The sequence below is a fragment of the Dermochelys coriacea genome, chromosome 13 (genome assembly GCF_009764565.3).
Source record: "Dermochelys coriacea isolate rDerCor1 chromosome 13, rDerCor1.pri.v4, whole genome shotgun sequence".
Lineage (NCBI taxonomy): Eukaryota > Metazoa > Chordata > Testudines > Dermochelyidae > Dermochelys > Dermochelys coriacea.
The window spans coordinates 24,194,011-24,215,137 of NC_050080.1; the positions used below are offsets into that span (position 1 = coordinate 24,194,011).

At 43.0% G+C, this 21,127-nt stretch overlaps 1 protein-coding gene across 2 annotated transcripts in view; it reads left to right on the forward strand.

Moving 5' to 3' along the window:
- PTPRT (protein tyrosine phosphatase receptor type T) overlaps window positions 1-21,127 on the forward strand; it is a 747,520-nt gene that overhangs the window by 367,227 nt on the left and 359,166 nt on the right. For both annotated transcript variants that reach the window (XM_043495677.1, XM_038369864.2), the window contains exon 7: window positions 11,714-12,007. In XM_043495677.1, coding sequence (XP_043351612.1) covers window positions 11,714-12,007 — 294 coding nt within the window. The remainder of the gene's footprint in view (window positions 1-11,713; window positions 12,008-21,127) is intronic.

Genomic DNA, 21,127 nt, shown 5'->3' on the forward strand with positions numbered 1-21,127 from the left:
GTGTGAGAGAGAAATGTGCGTTGCCCCTTTAAGTACGCTGATCCCACACTAAATACACTGCCTTTTTAAGTAGATCAGCAAGTTGAGACAGAAGCTGCTGCCAGGAAGCTCCCTCCATCCTGAGCCCTGTCATGTGTCCCCCTGCTCTATGGAAATGAGGTAAGCAGGGTGCAGGAGCAGGGGGTAGGGGACACTCTGACATTAGCTGCTGTCAGGGTTCCTTCTCCACTCTGAACTCTAGGGTACAGATGTGGGGACCCGCATGAAAGACCCTCTAAGCTTATTCTTACCAGCTTAGGTTAAAAACTTCCCCAAGGTACAAACTTTGCCTTGTCCTTGAACAGTATGCTGCCACCACCAAGCGTTTTAAACAAAGAACAGGGAAAGAGACCACTTGGAGACGTCTTCCCCAAAAATATCCCTCCAAGCCCTACACCCCCTTTCCTGGGGAAGCTTGAGAATAATATCCTAACCAATTTGTTACAAAATCATCAAAGACCCAAGCCCCTGGATCTTGGAACAATGGAAAAATCAGTCAGGTTCTTAAAAGAAGGATTTTATTTAAAAAAAAAAAAAGGTAAAAATCATCTCTGTAAAATCAGGATGGAAAATACTTTACAGGGTATTCAGATTCAAAACACAGAGGATCCCCCTCTGGGCAAAACCTTAAAGTTACAGAAAACAGGAATAAACGTCCCTCTTAACACGGGAAAAATTCACATAAAACAAAAGATAAACTAATCCGCCTTTCCTGGCTTACCTGTACTGGTTGCAATATTGGAGACTTGGATTAGGATGAGTTGGAGAAGATGGATTTCTGTCTGGCCTCTCTCAGTCCCAAGAGAGAACAACCATGTAAACAAAGAGCACAAACAAAAACCTTCCCCCCACCAAGATTTTAAAATATCTTGTCCTCTTATTGGTCCTTTGGGTCAGGTGCCAGCCAGGTTAGCTGAGCTTCTTAACCCTTTACAGGTAACAGGATGTTGCCTCTGGCCAGGAGGGATTTTATAGCACTGTATACAGAAAGGTGGTTACTCTTCCCTTTATACTTATGACAGCCCCCCTCTTCTCTCCACACTCCCCCCTCCCTGCACAGCAAGCAGAAGGCTTCAGGGAGCAGCTCCAAGGCAGAGGGCAGGAGGAGAACACGGCAGTGTGGGGAGGGACAGCTGAACTGCCCAGCAATTGATAGCGGGCTGGGCGGCTACCACAGAGAGAACTTAGGGGAGCAGGGAGCTGATGGGGGGCTACTGGTCCACTCTGGCTCCTGGGCTGCTCTTCCTGCAAGCAGTGGACAAAGTAGGCGGCTGCCAAACGAAGTTTAAGGGAGCATTGCGCAACTTTAAATGAGCATATTCTTTAATTGATCAGCACAGTAACAACAAAACAACGTTAACTGGGACAACTTTAAGTGAGGAGTTACTGTACATAGGGTTTGCAGCACTCAGCATCTCAACACCCAACTTATTTGGGAGCTTAAATCTAATTTTCTACAGAGATTTAGGCACTTAAGTGTCTAAATCCCATTGGCTGCCAATGGACTTTAGATTCCTAAGTCAATAAATTCCTTTTTGATATGAGATTTAGGCTCCCAAATCAGTTAGGCATTGAGACACTGAGCACAGCAACACCTAAATACCTTTAAAAATCTGGGTGTTTAACAAAGCACACTAGATTTTCTTATCTTTGAAAAACAAGTTCATGAATAGCACTCCTCCTCTCGAGTCTTATCTCATGCCTTCCATGAGTCCTGGGTTTATTCAGTGTCCTAGACAGCCCTTCCTGTCTTCTCTTTCTCCTTACACTGCTCGGTGGTCACCCCTCCTCCTCCTAACTCAGAGAAACACCTCATCCCCTCTTGGCTTCTATATAGTCCTTCAAAGTTGATGGCCTACCAGAAGAAAACCCATTGTTCGAGCAGGAGAGTCATTCAACATTGATGACCCTTGATTGCTCTGTCACAGCTTCTCAGACATAATCTTTCCACTGGGTGTCAAGCTCCTACTATAAAATGGATGTTCTAATCCACTAAGGAGGTTTGTAATACAACATGAAGGTCACACACCCAAACCAAGGTTTTATTATAAATTAGGGCCCCTGGAATAAAATGGGGTTCATAAAAACAAAATGGAGTTCACAATTTGACACAGATATATCCTCAATCTGTCACCACTCCATTTAATAAGCATTTAAAATCAACGATAATATCACACAGACTTGCCAGCTCATAACAGCATCAGGCAGGCAATTTGTAATGGTTACAAGTGCCGTTTATTTGCATAGGTCACAACAAATATACTGCTCCTGCTGCAGGTGCTTGCTCTGATAAATAATGGCTTAATTCTTTAACGTGAAATATTTTCAATATTTAGGGGCCAGAATGAGGTTAAGGTCTTGGTCCTAGTCCTATTTAAGTTGCTGGAAAAACTCGTGTTGCCTTCAGTGGTGCAGGACTGAGGCCAAAATAATTAGTTCAACTAATGTTCATTCAAGTTCCTTGAATCTTTAGAATTAGGTTTGACAGTCTTAGGCAGTTTTCATCATTTTCTTGTGATGTTTCAGCACTTTTGCTCCTAGTCAGAACCTGAAAGGGCAGAAATACACAGAAACAAGAAAACATTGGACAACCCTTCAGAAAGGTTTGTGTTGAACCAGGGTTGAGGTGAAAAGGGATGGAAGAGAGCGCTGTGGATTTCTTATTCTGAACCGGTTTGCTAATCCTTAGAGTATCTAAACTTGCTTTGAATGTGTAGAAAAGACAGAGCTCTACTAATTTAACTGTTCTACCGGTAAATCTTTTTTCTAATCCTCAACCAAATCCCAAAGTAATTTACATAATGTTGCTATTGTTGCCGGCACAGAGTGCCCAAGGCAAGCGACAGTGGCGTTCATTGCCCGGTGTGCGTCGCGCCAATTACCACAACAGAGAGTTTATTTGAAGCTTCAGATATGGCACAGGGAGACTGAACTGTCTCAAATCCTGCATGCCAAATGCAGATTACATCATACAATTTATACCTATTTTTCACTCAGCTACATAAGCATATGCACCCAAACACCTGTTGCCCCATACAATAGCGCAGCCAATCATCTAAAGCAGTCAATTACATTTTTTTTCTCTTTTCCATTCGCATTGTTCAAGCCTTACCTCGGTCATACCCGAGTTATTATCTCACGGAGGCTATTGCTAAACATCCCCTTCCGTATCTGGTTACAGACACATACATGCTCTTACAGCCGGCTGATACCGGTTTAGGCTAGCACTTTTTTGTGTAATTATGTTAGTTTGTTTGCCATTGCATAACCTCAGGGTTGCAGAAGGTTTACTATGGAGGAGCTTTGGCTTGCCTAGGTCTAGAGCAGAAGGGCTTCATCGACACTCGTGATCTTCCATCCTCCCGAGTTACCTAGCATTATGCCCAGTGCCACCAACAATTCCCTCCTTTGAGAGCACTCAACAAGCTTTTGACTGAGTTTTCTCGTATTCTGAGGACAAAAATTGATTAAACGCTAAGAAGTTGGAGTCATCGATAAGAGGATATAATGGGGTTCCTGGGGAGCGGGAAATACAAATTTTATGTAGGAGTGCTTTACAACAGGCAAGCAAGAGGAGAGTAATAATACACAACACGACACCTGTGAGCAAGAGACGAACAATGCCTCCCCCCAGGTTAGGTTATATCATCCCCAGAGTGAGTCCAAAATAGTGGGCTCTTTTTCCTGGGCTTTCCACCGGTTGAAAGCTTGTTCGGCCAACAGGATGTGCTTGTTAACATCCTGTGAATTTTCTGGGACATAAGTACAGCATTTGTCCCCAATAAGGGCACATACCCCGCCCTGTGAAGCCAGAAGGTAATCTAAGGCCTGGCAGTTCTGCAGGGACAGCAACCGGAGTTGCTAAAGCTCCGAGTTAAGGCTTTTTCCTATGGCCAAGGTATCATTGGCGAACCTGGTGAGGAATACAGAGAGCTGGCGATAGAGTTTGGCCAATTTACCTACCCCGTAGCCTGGGATAAGAATCATACCGAATCTATCCCCTTCACTAATGGGTACGGGAGTGGCATACAGAGACCGCCGATGCCGGGGACGGCCAGACGGGAGTTGGGCCATGACCCGAAGGGGAGGGATAAGATATCCCACGTAACAGCTTCTGTGCCAGTGGTGGGGTAGCCATTTATAGGCAGAGTTACCACAGATATAAAAGGACTGGCCGTTGGCTATCTTGCCATTAAAACCAGCTTTGTTTGTAGTGGCAACAGAGGGAGGATAATATATTCGTCCTTCTCCCTGGTCCCAGGCCATCCCATTGAACAGGGGAATAGTAACATTTTTACTAGGGGAGAGATAAAATTGACAGGTGCTGTTTCCAGCAAACCAGGTATGGTTAGCAGTGGCTTCCTGGCGATAATAAAGGAGGCCTAAGGGGACGGAGCGTAGCCGGATGGGGCGGCTATGCTTCAAGTAGACCCCTTCAGCCCCCTTAGTGCCTCTTAAACAATAACTTGAGTCCAAGATCATCGGCGGGTGAAGTGTTGATGGGCTGGACGGTCCACCGTCCCGTTGATGGAGGAGTGGGCACAGCCTTCAGGCGAGAGTGGTGGATCCAGTTTTTGTGTCCCTCAACCTTTGCCGCCGTGTGGGAAACCAGCAGGACAGTGTGGGATCCCTTCCACTTCTCTTGGACAGGCTCGTCTTTCCAGGTACGAACAAGCACGGGGTTGCCTGGCTGCAAGGAGTGGACAGGAGCATCCAATGGGAAAGGCTGTAAGTCTTTGGTATACCTGTGAAGAGAAGAGAGAACAGCAGACAGAGAGCACATGTACTGAGACAAGAAGCCGCACCCCATTTCTCACTCCCCTGTCAGAACCAGTGTCCCGTTCATAGGCCATGCTCTTCCAAACATAATCTCGAAGGGACTAAGCCCTAATCTGCCCTTTGGGAGAGCGCGGACTTGGAGCAGGACCAGGGGCAAAGCATCGGACCATCGTAGAGAGGCTTCCTGGCAAACTTTCGAGAGGAGTCGCTTGAGGGTCTGATTCGTACGCTCCACTATGCCACTTCTGAAGGGAGTTGTACGGCTTCTAGGAGCCGGAGAATTTGAGGTCCATGTTTGACCGGGGAGCCTTGGGCTGTCAGCATTCCCCTTTGCTTCCATAGGCCAGCATGAGCACGTAGCACTCCAAAAGCATATTTTGAATCGGTAAAAATGTTGACCCATTTTCCTTTTGACAGTTCAAGCACACGGGTCAGGGCTACTAGTTTGGCAAGCTGGGCAGAGGTCCCGGTGGGCAAACCCTCGGCTTCCACGGTATTATGGAGGGTTATGACAGCATAACCTGCCCTCCTTTGCCCATCTATCACAGTACTGCTACCATCGGTGTACCACTCATAATCCGCGTTTGGGAGTGGTCGATCCTTTAAGTCCGGGCGGCTCGAGTATTGGGCATCTATGATATCCAAACAGTTGTGTTCCTGTTCCTCTATTTCTGGCAAAAGGGTGGCTGAGTTAAGGGAGAGGCAAGACTGCTAAATCTATTGGATTAAAAGGCACATGGGTGTAAACTTGCATAGTAGTGGCCTGGTGCCCTTCCGTTCCTGGGCGGGCCACAACGGTCTCGGTAATCAAAGAATAGAATCCCGCCGAGGGGGCAATCTCTGGAACCTGAGGCACCCTGTCTTTATATGGTGGGGGCGTTGGGGCTGAAGGGGACACCGAATCTGCCATTACAACTGTAGGGGAGGTCTGGGGACTAACATTACTTACTACCAATCCTGTCAGAGTCAAATTACACCTTTGTGAAATATCTGTTCTATTTCGTAAAGCCATAAATGATTGCGCATACAGATGTTCATTCCATTTACCTGTTCGCTGACAGAACAGAAGTAATTGGAGAATCGTGTTATAATTAATTGACCCTCCCGGTGGCCACCTTTCCTGGTGCTCTAGCTGATATTGAGGCCAGTCTACTGTATAGAATCTTCTTAATTTGCTTTTAGTCATCGGATCCGACCCAAACACTTTCCAGTTTGCTAGAATGCATTCTATGGGCGTGCACTGTGCCCTGCCTGTGGTACTCTGTCCCTGTCCCATGTTTCCGGACGACACTGGGCATCCCCAGGTCTTAACAGGGAAAGTCCAGACCACTGGACTGTTCCTACCCTATCCAAGGGACCAGTTCCACACTGTCGCCCGCAATTGCTTCTCCATTATATGGGCGCGTTGCACCGTTGTGCCCTCCAGGGTTGATCAAATTGCGTCTCCTCAGAGGTCTCCCAATGAACTCACCGGTGCGTGCTGGGCGTCGGTTGTCGCCGCAATCCATCGACTGCCGGGAGGGGTCCGGGCAAGGCTAAATAGCAACCTCTAGCCCCACGAGCGCCAAAAAACTGTTGCTGGCACAGAGTGCCCAAGGCAAGCAACAATGGGGTTCGTTGCCCGGTGTGCATCGTGCCAATTACCACAACGGGGTGGAGAAGCAGAGAGTTTATTTGAAGCTTCAGATATGGCACAGGGAGACTGAACTGTCTCAAATCCTGCACGCCAAATGCAGATTACATCATACAATTTATACCTGTTTTTCACTCAGCTACATAAGCATATGCACCCAATCACCTGTTGCCCCGTACAATAGCGCAGCCAATCATCTAAAGCAGCCAATTACATTTTTTTTCTCTTTTCCATTAGCATTGTTCAAGCCTTACCTCGGTCATACCCGAGTTACTATCTCACGGAGGCTATTGCTAAACATCCCCTTCCGTATCTGGTTACAGACACATACATGCTCTTACAGCCGGCTGATACCGGTTTAGGCTAGCACTTTTTTGTGTAATTATGTTAGTTTGTTTGCCATTGCATAACCTCAGGGTTGCAGAAGGTTTACTATGGAGGAGCTTTGGCTTGCCTAGGTCTAGAGCAGGAGGGCTTCATCGACACTCGTGATCTTCCATTCTCCCGAGTTACCTAGCGTTATGCCCAGTGCCACCAATACTATCATACTATGTGATATCCAGGAGTTTGGGGCTTAATATTTCATTAGTCTCCTAACTTGGGATGTAACTTGACTTGTAAGATGCCGTCTTCTTTCTTTTTTATTTTTCTTTTTTTTTGGCATGAAAAAATAAATCTGTAAGATCTTCTTTTAATTATAGTGCAGAGGGGAAAAATCAATTTTAAGCAGTTTGTGATGCTCATATTTTTAATGAAGTTCTAGCTACCCATGCTTGAATTTTTTGAAAATAGATTTGTTGGAGACATTCCTAATGTAAACCATTAGCTTTTTGACACTAAAAGGTTTCTGCCTGGAGTTTGGAGAAAGGGGCAAAAACTAAGTTTGCAAACATTTGTTTGAATTTTAAACAAACTGTATTTCTCACACTGTTTTGTTTGCTTTTGGGAGATATCTATTACTCCAATTATAATTGTGATGATAAGAATTGCTCATTCTTCCAGGGTTGTTTTCTGTGGTTGATCCCACTGAAGCAACTCAGCTCAGATTTTGAATAGCAAGCCACTGAGTAAATAGCATTCACCATAAATTTTGTTAAGTAACTTTGAATAATAGATAAATCAGAGAAAAATATCTTACACTAATAAATCACAAATAGGGCTGAAATTTACTGAATTACTTATTCATTAGATTATTTGTTCAGCTCTTTTTTACTTATTTATGAATCACCATGCTAGTTATATTTGCTTTACAGACAAGGGCCTGGATGCATAAAAGGAATTAAATACCTAGAAAATCACTGTGCTTCACAGAGCCAAAGTTAGGGGCCTAGGTTCCTCTACAATGAATGGGGAGAGACAGATGCCTTAGTCTGCAAATCACAAAAGCCAGTATGCTGTTAGGGGGCTTATTCCTTCACCCACTTACTTCCCTGGTCCTTCTCGCATGAACAGAGAGCAACAATATCCGAAGTCCAAAGGTGCAAACAATTCAATGTTTATTGGGGTGAACTTCCAGCAAGCATGATTCCAGTTTCCTTCCTTAGTGTCCCCCTTCCCAGCTCTGACACCACAGAGACTTACCTATGTCCCTGTTCCCATTCCCCCTCTTAGCAAAACATGATTCCAATTCCCCACCCCCATTCCCTGTTCCCATTTCCCCCCGTCACTTCCTGATTGACTGCAGACTACATAGTAAAACTTGAGTTCTGCTTAGCTATACCTTAACCAATCATTTTACTGAAATTTCACTAACCAATCCTAACATATTGTAACATGATTATTTAACCAATTATATCCCACCACCTTAATTACTTTACACCCAGCAAAATTAATTATACAGCAGACAGAAACAATCACAGAACCAGACAGAGATTATACAGACAAACAATAGGGAAATGGGGACTACAGTGATAGAACAAACACAGAAATGAGGATTTCACATCCCAGCTATTGATAAGTGAATTCTTGCCAGACAGGATGCTAATCAAACTAAGTTTCCTTTTACATCTTCTAGGCACTTCCCTTTCTCTGGAGGTGATAGGCATTATCAGGACAGGATTGTATCTGAACAGCCCAATAGCACCTTATTTTAATGGGTCTAGTTTGGAATGTGAGGATGTGACCGTCGCTTCCCAGCTTATGGCTGCCTCTGGGGCTTAGCCAAAGGCCTTAGCCTAAGCATAGGGCCTCAGACTGTCACAGTAAGAGAAGGCCCTTACGCCGGCAGACAGTGATTTTGATTCTTTCTTTTATACCTCTATAACTAGCTAAATGATAAGAATACACCTAAATTAGAGTATAGGCCTTTACAGACTGCCCTGAATATCTATATCCTTACACATGCTAGATAGGGACCCTGCCTAGGTTAGCTAATGGGAGCTGCCAACCAGAAGAGGAGGATGCTAAGCCTATCTCTGCAATGCTGTTAGCGATTCTCAGCTGTGACTGTTCTCCTGCAGGTGCCTACAGCCAGTGGTTTTCAATCTGGAACCACAGACTACGTCTAAGGGGTCTGTGAAAGGTTGTCATTCCCATAGAACAGTTGTTTTCTACCTGTGGTCCATGGACACCTGGGGGTCCGCAGACTATGTCTAAGATTTTCAAAGGGTCTGCCCCTTCATTTGAAATTTTTAGGGGTCCCCAAATGAAAAAAGGTTGAAAACCACTGATCTACACCATTTTAACAAGAAGCCAGGAGGGAGGAGAGGGACCTCCATCATAACTTGCAGCCCAGTGGTCAGGGTGCCCATATGTGCTAAACGTTTCGAGGGATGTCCTCCTTCTCCCTTCCCTCAGCTGTTTTGTATGAACTCACCCGCGGGGCCCGATCCGGTAACCGTGCCCAGAGGGCCCCTACAGGATTGGGCCCTGCACATGACTTAGGTGGTCAAATGCCTGTCTTCTCCTGGTTTGTGAATCACTTTGTGGCTTAAGTGGGAGATGGGTATCTGGGTGCCTAGAGGGAGGCAGCAGCGTGCATGTCTAGAGCCAGAAACATAGGCGCCGAGGGAACTTATACCCTGAAAAGCTAGGTGTTGAGTGAGTCAAGGTGCCAGCAGAATTCACCAGGAATTTTGTGCATTACAGTCGTTCCCAAACTGGGATTTAGGGTATGTCTACACTGCAATAAAACACCCAAGGCTGGCCCGTGTCAGCTCACTCTGGCTGCGGGGCTATAGAAAATTACAGTGTTGATGGGCTCGGGCTGGAGCCCAGAATCTGGGCCCCTCCTCCTTCATGATGTAGACGTACCCTTAGGTGCCTAAAAGATAGACTTAAGCACCTAACTCCTCTTGTGCATCCAGGCCCAAGTGTCTTGCTAGAGGGCTTTTAATCTAAGGCCCTGATGCTCTACAGAATTTAAGCTCAGAATAAAACCCCCTTGGCTAGGAAGGCTTGTCAATGGAGTTGGGTTTTTTTCTCCATCAAAAATTGCAAGTGGCTAACTGCGGGATCTCCTGTGACTTTGGGTAACCTCCTTGCTCCTACAATGAACCGTGTAAGTTATGGAATGGGGGACTAAGGCGCTTCCTAAGGTTCAATGGGGCATTTCCACACTTGCAGGAATGTTCTGCACATATAAATGCATATCTCTTGAGCTCCTCTATGGTTTGCAGCCAAGGCATTCATTCCTTTAACTAATCACAGGAGGAAAGCTTATCATTCTATTCAATTCAAAAGGGTTTTTAGAGTAACTCTTGCAGAAATCTATTTCTAAAACTTAAAAGGCTCTGTGTCACTAACTTCTGTAGGACTTCTTTCCTTAAGAAAAAAGGTGTCTGCTGTGTCTGTCTCCTTAGTTTCACAAGCAAAGAGAATTTCTGTGTCCTCTGGGCTGAGGGCAAACCAAATTAGAGGGGTGGAAAACAGACCAAATGTGATTAAAGTAATCGCTCAGAATCTTCAAAAAAAGAAAAGGAGTACTTGTGGCACCTTAGAGACTAACAAATTTATTAGAGCATAAGCTTTCGTGAGCTACAGCTCACTTCATCGGATGCATCCGATGAAGTGAGCTGTAGCTCACGAAAGCTTATGCTCTAATAAATTTGTTAGTCTCTAAGGTGCCACAAGTACTCCTTTTCTTTTTGCGAATACAGACTAACACGGCTGCTACTCTGAAACCGCTCAGAATCTTGCACATTTTCGTTCAGGTTTTCAAAACCATAAGGCATACGGTATTCATGTGGCTTCCAATATGCCAGTGTTATATATATAGGGATAGTACCAAAAAATGAGGCAGGCTGCCAGGCCCCTGTAGACTTTCTGAGGATTTCATCAAAGGGTGCTGGAGAGCTGTCTTGCTGACTTGCTGTCCTTTTTATCACAGAGGTCTCTGCACCCATCTGGTTCCTGCTTCCTAATAATGCTTCTCAGACTTCTTCGAGGCAGTTTTCAAGTCTCACGCAGACTTGGCTTTAGTGCTATCATTCATGAAGTTAAACATATTTTGCTCTTGAACACCATGGAGTCTGTTAATTCACTGTCTTAGTTTCTCTTTTAGCCCCACCATAGCTCTAATGTAGTTACATTGAACTTCATCAGCATTCTGTTTGTGTTACTATTAAACATGTAAAGACCCTTCAGGCATTTAAATACATTTTCAATTGTATTTTTAGAGACACTGTCAACTAATTTGGTCTAAAAATGTATCCTATTTTAAAACTACAGCCTCTTATTAAAATGGCATTTTGAATTCCGTAAATACAGTGGTCACTGATAAAAACATGGTCTTTGCCCACAGCTATACAGTGCCCTTTGCTACACTGCATTTCCTCCTCTTAGAGTAGGAAGTAACTGTGGGAACAGCGTTGACCTTTTCAAGTTACTGTATTTTATTTTAATAATCACTTTATGGTAAATTACTCAGGAGATGGGTGAGGATAAAGTTATCTATTTTGTGATGAATACGTGGGATGGGCTAAGGTCAGGAGCTTATTTCGTGAGGGTATTTGAAATAGATAAAACTTATTTTTCTTTCATATTATGTGGCTCCTCATTTTCCGTAAAGAGTCGGACTTTCTACCTCCTGGAGTCTGTTATAGAACCTAGTTAGAAATAAATATATTAAGCCAAATTATCCTCCATTCCATGGAATTCAGTCTCATGTAAGGTACTGTCCGGTACATATCCATGAGAAGTGCACCTGTGTAACAGAGCAGAGTTTGGACCAGCCTTTCTGCTGAACATGCTGTATTGTTACCAATCAAGTTAAGCACTATTAACACATTTCACAACCATCTTCTAACTTTTTGTTGCTTGCAGAACCTCCGACGCCCATTGCGCCCCCTGAACTGCTGGCTGTCGGCGCCACCTATCTGTGGATTAAACCCAATGCCAATTCTATAATTGGAGATGGGCCTATAATACTGAAGGAGGTGGAATACCGTACAACCACTGGGAACTGGGCAGAAACACACATCGTAGACTCCCCAAATTACAAACTATGGCACTTGGACCCCGATGTGGAGTATGAGATCAGAGTGCTCCTCACCCGCCCTGGTGAAGGGGGCACAGGGCCACCTGGGCCTCCACTCACAACAAGAACAAAATGTGCAGGTAGGGGTATATTATGCTTTATAAACAGCACCGTGGTTTTGGTTTAAATGTTTTGTGATTGGAAACTGAACAAGGCTGCATTACAGTGCAAGCAGTATCTAGCTCTATTCTTATTTCTATGCACCAATGAGTTACTGACCCAATAACAGCCAATACTCCCACCCCTCTTTTGATGTAGCTGTATTGTATGGAGCACTCTTTGAATTCAGGATATGGATTGTAGTATGTTTGTTTTCTTACATTAATTCTTCTGTTCAGGTGACATGCTTTTAAAAGGCATAGGCAGCTGTTTAGACATCTACAATGCATTCCCACTCACTATAGAAGTGGGAAACCCAAGAAGATAAGAAGACGACAAGCCAATGATAATCTTTCAAACTAGTTCTCTGATGGTCACATTGAATCTAAAACAAGCCCATTATCAATATTTCCTTCTCTTAAGTGCATAGTAAATACATACTTTTCCTCTTAGGTAACTTTTGCAGTGTCAGCCACAAAACAGAAAGCTTTGTACAAACTTCAGAAATATTTTTGCAATATGTAATTCTGTGATTGTTTCAAAATGTCTTGTTTTGTTTTGTTTCAATTTCCTCCCCAGACTTATTTTTTCTTCACAACAGTGCAAATCTTCACCCATTGATACCCATATGGCTAGTTTTGCTCTGCCTGAAATTTTATGCACAGCTGAATTTATCAACTAGGGCATTTGACTTACAGAATCAAATCAGACCTTAAATTCATGGGGACTCCAGTGTAAAACTTCCTGATGTGCACAGATCTGAATGAACATACAACTAATTTCTTACAGTAAGCAGCTAGACTTTATATGGCACATTATTGGAAAAATCTGACTTCTCCTCTTATGGAATTGTGCTATCAGAAAATATGGACTGTCCATGTAATTGGAAAGCTTTCTCACCAACTACCCAGCCAGCAAGTCAGAATCTTTAGCCAGGTTCTTTGACTATTAACCTGATCCTGAATAAACAGTGTACGATGAAGTATGTTATAACGTTTTGTTGTAACTTTGCCTTAATAAAAAGTTCCAACAAATCAATAGCATGAATGGCAAGTGTTAGAAAGTGTGGGACAGGTATGTTTTTGTCCTCCATTCAAGGAGGCTGAATAACTCTTCTCTTTACCTGCTGCAGCATTTAGTGCTAGCTGAATGTTGCAGGATATATTGCTTTTTTCCTTCATATTTGCATGGAGGAATTTTGAAGAAAGGGGTGAAGGAGACCAGTTCTGCAATCATTTTAACTTTCCTGGTGAAAGATGAACCTGTTCTTGGTGTTCTGAATATGCTATGTATTTGTCACCTGCCAAGGTGCTTGTTGCCCAACAATGGAGTGGGTTAGGCATCCCACTGTAAGATCCTTCCTTCCATTCTGCTTTCTTCTCAAGGTTTGGATCACATTTCATCTGCAGATTTCTAGATGTCACTTGCCATAGTTAAAACAAAGGAGATAAGTTGATTAGAGGATGTATCTCTCTTCCTTCCACTAGGGTAATATAGCAAGTGGACTTTAGTGAGTTCGTGCAAAATATCTGAATCCAAATATCCATGTTTATGAAGTAAACCAACCAACCTGATGTCTGCAAGGGGGTTTAAAGTATTTTCATCAGTAAATACATTTGGCCAAATGTTTTCCTATGGTTGGGTTAAGTCTTGATGCATTAGTATTCATTACACACTACCACAGCATGAGAACCCACATCAACCCTCCTTCCCTCTCCAAATGGGGAAGAGTAGGGAGTTGTGTGCAGCATGAAGAAAAAGGAAGCTTCCTAACTACATTCTGTTCTCTTTGAAATGGGCAAGTAAAGCACTTGGCATGCAGTGTTTTCTTGAGACAAATCAGCAGTGACATTCATACAAACTGTGCAGATCTGGCACACAGGTGTTTGATGTTGCATGATATCTGTCAGATAGGCAGGAGCTGGCAGATGGTTGGAGAGTTTTCCACATTTGTTGCACGCAGAGGGAAAGAACAAGAATACTGATGCCAGCATGCCAACACACTCAGTATTTCAGCAAGTGCCACTGTGCTCATCCTCTTGCCTTCCTGTAACTCTCCAAACACTAGAATCACTATCAGATTCTCTAGCCTTCAGCACAAATCACTGTCTGATTGATTGTCTTAAGGGGCTAAGATGGGAACTAGTGTTAAACCAGTAATGCTGAAGGTCAAAGTTTGAGATTTGGAGCCTGATTGGGACCTGGTGAACCCAGATTTCTGCATACAGATAACTGTACACTCAGGGCTCAGTTCCTGTTTTCAGTCACAGCCCTGAAGATTACTGTGGAACTGCAACACTCCCAAGGAGGCATAATTCCTCAAGCTCCTGAGCCTCACAGAGGGAGTGCACATACTACACCAGTCCTTACAAGATACAGCATGAGCCCCTGTGTCCAGCCAACTCCACATGATGGTGGAGAGAGGGAAATGGACAACTCAGTCCTGCTTCCTCACTGCTCCCGTTTGCAGTAGTTTATGCCTTCCAGGGGCTACTGAAGGAAACATTCTCTATAACTCTCTAATGCAGGAACTGCAATTGTGCCATGGCAGAGCTTGGTTTGCCCTGTAATTTCCTGATTTGTATTTGCAAATAAAAACTTGCACAAATTAGGTGTCTTAAACAATGGGTGCAATCATACTTTTGCAGGAGCAACAAAAACCAGCATCTGCAAACTTGTGCATGTCATCTCTGTAAGAACACTTGCTTTAAATTAAAGCTTACTTCACTGGAGGAGGAGGAAGGGGCACTAGTACTGCTCCTAATGATCTCTTGTACTGTGCCCCAGATGACTTTTCCTTTACTTCATATGGCATTGACTAAAATCACGAATGATGATGTAGATAATCATTTGGCTAACCAATGTCACTCTATTTTTTTTTCAGTTGTAATTTACTAATGAAATCTACCGGTGGAGAAGGTCACTGCATTAATGTTAATTGTCATACAGAGGTTGTTGAGATTGATAGTGATGACATTTATACTTTGTTGAAAGCACCAGGTTGGAGAGATTCTAATGAACTAAATGTTGCCTCTAAGGAGGGAGGAAAGATGCTTAGCCAATATCTTAAGATTTTATATAATATCCTCATAATGGTAACTTAGATAATAGACTGGAAAATTTAAATCATTATCCCGATTTTCATACAGGGTGGTACAACCTCTTCAAATATCTTATTACTAGGATAATTACATCATACTTGTACAGTAATGATCTTTCAAGACTGTTCTGAACAAAGAAGAAAGTGACACCATTAACCTGATTTTTTTTAAACTGGCTAATGAAAAAAATCAGTTTATGATGGAGCATCATTTAGTCAATACTGATTTGTGCATGTGTGTTTTTTGCTCTCCCGTTTGCAAGGCCATTTCAGCAATGGAAAAACAGCACATGTTTACACATGTATGTGGCTTTGTTCATGTAAATAGCTTTTTTGTGGTCAGGTCCTAAATGACTATACAGCACAAACAGCAAAACTGACTACAGAACTGGTTTCCAAGTGCACCATGTAAACCGAAAAATGATCACTAATATATTTGTTGTAGAAACTATAGTTGGTGGTTGTAAGTATAGTAGATCCACAATTTTCAGAAAGGTGACTTAGTTCGATGGTATCCTGTGAAATAATCTCCAGTACCCCTTTGATATAGGCTTTCTTCTACAAAGATAGGGAAACTGAGACACAAGATTTTTCAGAGTTACCCAGAAATCCTGCTGAAGCCAACAGGAGTTGCAGGTGCTTATTGCCGCTGGTTTGGGCAATATGTTATAGCCTGATTTTCTGTGTCCTGCTCAGAGCCAGCTTAAGAACTCAGGTTTCAGAGTAGCAGCCGTGCTAGTCTGTATTCACAAAAATAAAAGAAGTACTTGTGGCACCTTAGAGACTAACAAATTTATTTGAGCATAAGCTTTTGTGAGCTACAGCTGAGCTGTACAAGTACTCCTTTTATTCTTAAGAACTCAGGCTCCCAGTCTTGTATCTAGACCACTGAATCACTCTTCCCTCCCTCTTCATGTGCAGCTATGGAAAATAACTTTCAAAGTTACAGTTATCTAACTTTCTTTACCGCAGGGCTTGCATCCAACTGAAGCGTGACCAAGACTATCTTAGCACGAGTTTAGAAAGTTACTGCACCATAAAACAATTCTTATCAAAATCATCCATGGTTTGTCACATTATTGATCAAAATGAGGGAAAGCTGTTTTCATAGACTTCAGAAAGGTTTTTGATTAAATAAATCCCCTATCAAAAACTGATTATGAAATGTCCTGCTTTAAATAACCATAAAGGGATTTTATTAAAGTGGATAATATCTTATCTAAACTTTCCCAATCAGTATGTACCCGTACAAAAAGGTTTCTTTTCCACTGATATGATGGCTGGTTTTCTGCAGGGCACCATTTTAGACCTGCAGCTGCATTTGATCAGTCTAAATTATATTCAAAATAAATTAAGTCCCTGCATCGTTTTTTACTGACTCTTTACAGTCTGGAAAAAGCCATATGCCTCAAACTCATGGCAAGCACTATCTTGGCAAGTGAGTGATGGTGGTTTATGGCCTTTATGGCGGTGACAACAGGTGAAGTGGGGGCAGCTGGGTGAGCTCAGGCTTAGCAGCAGTAAGCTGTCAGCCAGAGGGAAGGGTTACTTAAGGAGAGTAGAGAGAAGGGAGGAGAGCCATAGCCCAGAGCTGCAATTAGAGGAGGACAAGATGGGTGTCATTGATGTCAGCCCCAAAAGCAATGGTTTAGGAGAGAAGTATGGGATCAGGGATGAGCATGTCTATGAAAGGTCTGTCGGATCATGTACGTGTTAGTGCTCTGATCAGAGACCTCTGGGCACTGGGGTGCACTTTTCAGCAATCCTTGGGGAGCTAGAAGTGGAGTCAGGTAAATATTTCAGGTTTCAGAGTAGCACCCGTGTTAGTCTGTATTCGCAAAAAGAAAAGGAGTACTTGTGGCACCTTAGAGACTAACAAATTTATTTGAGCATAAGCTTTCGTGAGCTACAGCTCACTTCATCGGATGCATCATGAAAGCTTATGCTCAAATAAATTTGTTAGTCTCTAAGGTGCCACAAGTACTCCTTTTCTTTTTGTAAATATTTCAAAGCTTTTGTTCCATGGGTTTCAAAAGAATGTTTTTGTTTGAATTTTTTCACCCAAATTTTGCAAACTGAAAATGTGTGGTTTTAATTTTCCCTGTTTTGCCACTGAAAAGGGGGTAATAGAGAAGAGACGCTTCTTTTAAATTTTACTGGGGGTGAGGTGGGGGAATGGAAACTTATGCCTGTTTAGTTTTCAAGCCAAGAGAGCTATTACAGATGGAGTGGATTTTAAATTCAGATTAATATGAAGACAATGCTAAATTTATAAGACCAAGTGAGATTCAGATGCTAAAATCAAGAGAGGGAAGAAAAAAAAGCCCCAAGCCCCCAAATGACTAGGGCCCTACCAAATCCACGGTCCATTTGGGTCAATTTCACAGTCGTAGGATTTAAAAAATCATAAATTTCATGATTTCAGTTTTTTAAATTTGAAATTTCATGGTGTTGTAATTGTAGGGGTCCTGAACCAAAAAGGAGTCATGGGGATGGGGAGATTGCAAGATTATTATAGAGGTAGGGTGCGGTACTGCTACCCTTACTTCTGCGCTGCTGCTGGCGATGGCGCTGTCTTCAGAGCTGGGCAGGTAGAGAGCTGTGGCTGCTGGCCGGGATCCCAGCTCTGAAGGCAGAACTGCTGCCAGCAGCTGTGCAGAAGTAAGGATGGCATGGTACAGTATTGCCACCCTTACTTCTGCGCTGCTACCTGCAGAGCTGGGCCCTCGGTCAGTAGCCGCCACACTTCAGCTGCCCATCTCTGAAGGCAGAAGCACAGAAGTAAGGGTGGCGTGGTATGGTATTGCTGCTCTTACTTCTGCACTGCTGCTGGCAGGGTGCTGCCTTCAGAGGCACCCGGCCAACAGCTGCCAAACTCCAGCCACCCAGCTCTGAAGGTAGCGCAGAAGTAAGGGTGGCAATACTGCGACCCCTCCTGAAACTCCCTGTGGAGACAGGACCCCCAGTTTGAAAAAATTCTGGTCTCTCCTGTGAAATCTGTATAGTATAGGGTAAAAGTACACAAAAAACAGATTTCATGGGGGGAGACCAGATTTCACAGTCCATGATGCATTTTTCATGGCCATGAATGTGGTAGGGCCCTCAAAATGAGACACTCTGCTGTCGTGATCCTTCACAGGGCCAGTCTGTGAAACAGGATATAGGAGCTTTCAATTCTTTTGATAAGATAAATTAATAAAAGAAATGTTAAATTGGTCACATCCAACCTTCCTCTGTATTCAGCAGATATGGAGACTGGGTATATCCAGCTGGAGGATGTGAGTGATTAGCTTCTGGAGACTGGAACAATAGCATAGATCAAGAGTCTAAGGAAATGGCAATTAGTCTTGACCTATTGTTGAAATATTACTTCAAAAAAAGTGGTCAAGTTTGGTATGTGTGTGTATTGTACACTGAGGGAAGAGGCGGGAGCGATATTTCACCTGTGTGTATGGACAGGTGGAATTTAAAGGCAAACTACTGCCACAAAATAGTGACGTTCAAAAGTTAGAAGTAGTGTCAGATACTATCCATGCCTCTGAGTCTCAGAAATTAAAGCCAAAAGGGACCATCACATCATCTAGTCTGATCTCTTGTGTATCCCAGGCCACCAACACTACCCAACACCTGCAAACTAACCCAGCAACTTATATTAGACCAACATGTTACAGCCTTCGGGAGACTAAACTATTGTGATTCCATAGGCAGAGAATAAGAGGGACTGAGGTGCACCAATGCCTGAGGCCACTGCAATTGCAGTGAATTGATTAAGTGAGATGGACCCAGATGATTCTGGAAAGTGACCCTGTACCCCTCAGAGGAAGGTGAAACCTGCCCCCCAAGGTCCTTGCCAATCTGATATGGGGTAAAATTCCTTCCTGACCCCACATGTGGTGATAAATTGGAGCCTGAGCATGTGAGCATATGCCAGCCAGCCAGCAGTGGGAGACAGAATGCTCGGGAACACCTCAGAGCCCTGGCCCTCCCCATCCAGTGTCCCATCTCCAGCTATGAGCATCTCTGATGCTTCAGAAGGAGGGAGGGAAAAAAAAACACCAGAATACACTGGGGTGGGGGTTCCTTTGCTGACCCTTGCAGAGTCACTTTACCAACTTTTGAGAGTTTGGAACTACATTTTCATATTTAAAAAAAAAGTTTTTCTTTTCCATGGTTGCTGTCACACACAAGTAAAAATGACTGTAATGAATTCATAGAACTGGCTGTAGAGAGAACTAGCAAGTGCACAAAAAAGGAACAAACTGGGAAAACAGAATTATTTTTCTCTCAACTCTGTTACTCATTAGGCATGAATTGTAACAATAATGGGTTTAAAAAGAGCTTCGGATAGGAGAATTATCTTTCAAGTGGATGGTGTCTCTTTAAAATTTAATGGAAAAAACATTTTATATGTAGAGTTGGTGCTAAAATATAAGATTTAGGATCCCTATATTGATATCATTAATATTTGATTTTTCACACAAGCATATAAAAGCCTGAAATATTTGCTGTAAATAATCACTGGTCAAAAGAGATTATAAGTAGCATATTAAATAATTTTAGATGGAACTCTCTGCAGCTGAGACATAAGTTTATTAGCCTAAAATCTCCTTTTGAACATTATACTGTAATCAGAATTAATGGGGCTACTTACTGTAGTTACCTGTTCCCCATCTTTCTCTCTCTATAAACACCCTTAAGAGAAACTGATTTTTTTTCAAACCTCATTTTTTTTAATGCATGCTAGTGTGTGGAACTTATTACCTGGATTTCTTTTTCTTTCCGATTTGTTGATAAATGGTGGGGTGAGGAAGTGTTATTTCTTTAATTTACATAAGATTAAGGGCCCCAGAACATCGTTTGTTTGTGCTCAGGTATGACCTCTTGCTGAAACACTTGAAATAAAAACTGTGCAGTATAATGACACAAAACTGTTCTTTGCAGGTATTCTTTTGACAGCAAGAGGCCCCCAGAGAGAGTGGGCATAGCAGGTGACCTGTTATGTATGGCAGGATGTTGTCTGAGCATTATCTGATGTCTTGGATTGTGCTAAGCCTGTGGGGATGGCAACCACTCTAGTGACTGTCCATTAACTTCTGCATTTTGTTGGTGCTTGAGACTCTGCTTTTGTTCCAGCCCAGTAGCTTCTGGCAAGTGAACTGGAGAGATAAGGCTAAGTTACAGAAATGCTATGCTCCTCATTTTGGTCTTTTATCCTTGAATTTTGTCTGGGAATTGACAGCTACACTTACCAAAGCAAGGGGCTTCAACCATAAGATATCCTTGGGGTTTAGTCCCTTTAAATTTCAGAGGATGATTTTCCCCATCAGTGACAAAATTGACCAAACAGGTAATAAACTTTTCCTGATCCTCATATCTTCTCTTCGCCTTGTTACTAGTGGGAAGCAGCACGCATTCTATTACCAAGCAGGTGACACATCTTCTGGAAGTAAAGTGGCAGCTTTGATGATCAAATATGCTATGTGCCCTGGAGCATGTTCTGATGGAATCTTGACAATGGTACATTTGATCTGGTGCTCTCTTCTCTCTTTCCCTCTATCTTTTCACCTCTCTCAGCTCATAAAATTCACATGTCCAAACTACTACGAAAAAATACAAGACCCTGCTGCAATTTATGGCCAGTTAAACTTTTCAGTTTAATAGTTCAATTCTGATTTTTAAAAGGACACTGCCAAATATCTGTCCAGTTTCTCTGCAAGGGAACAAGTGCTAGTCAGTTGCCACATCTAGCTGCATTTCAGGGGAAAAACTACCTCTTTCAGTAACTATTTATTGTGAATTAGATAGTGCTGTAAGTGTTTGCTACAGAAGTCTGCTTGGTGCCAAGTGGAGAGATCTAGCAGAGAGAACAAATGGTGTATTATGTGCAACTGTAAACTCCAAGGAGAATGAAAAGGGAATGAACAAAGAAGTTAATTTGCCAGTGGGCTGGTTCAGTCACAAGAAGTGGTGATATATGGAACAGAATGCGTTTAGTAGCAGA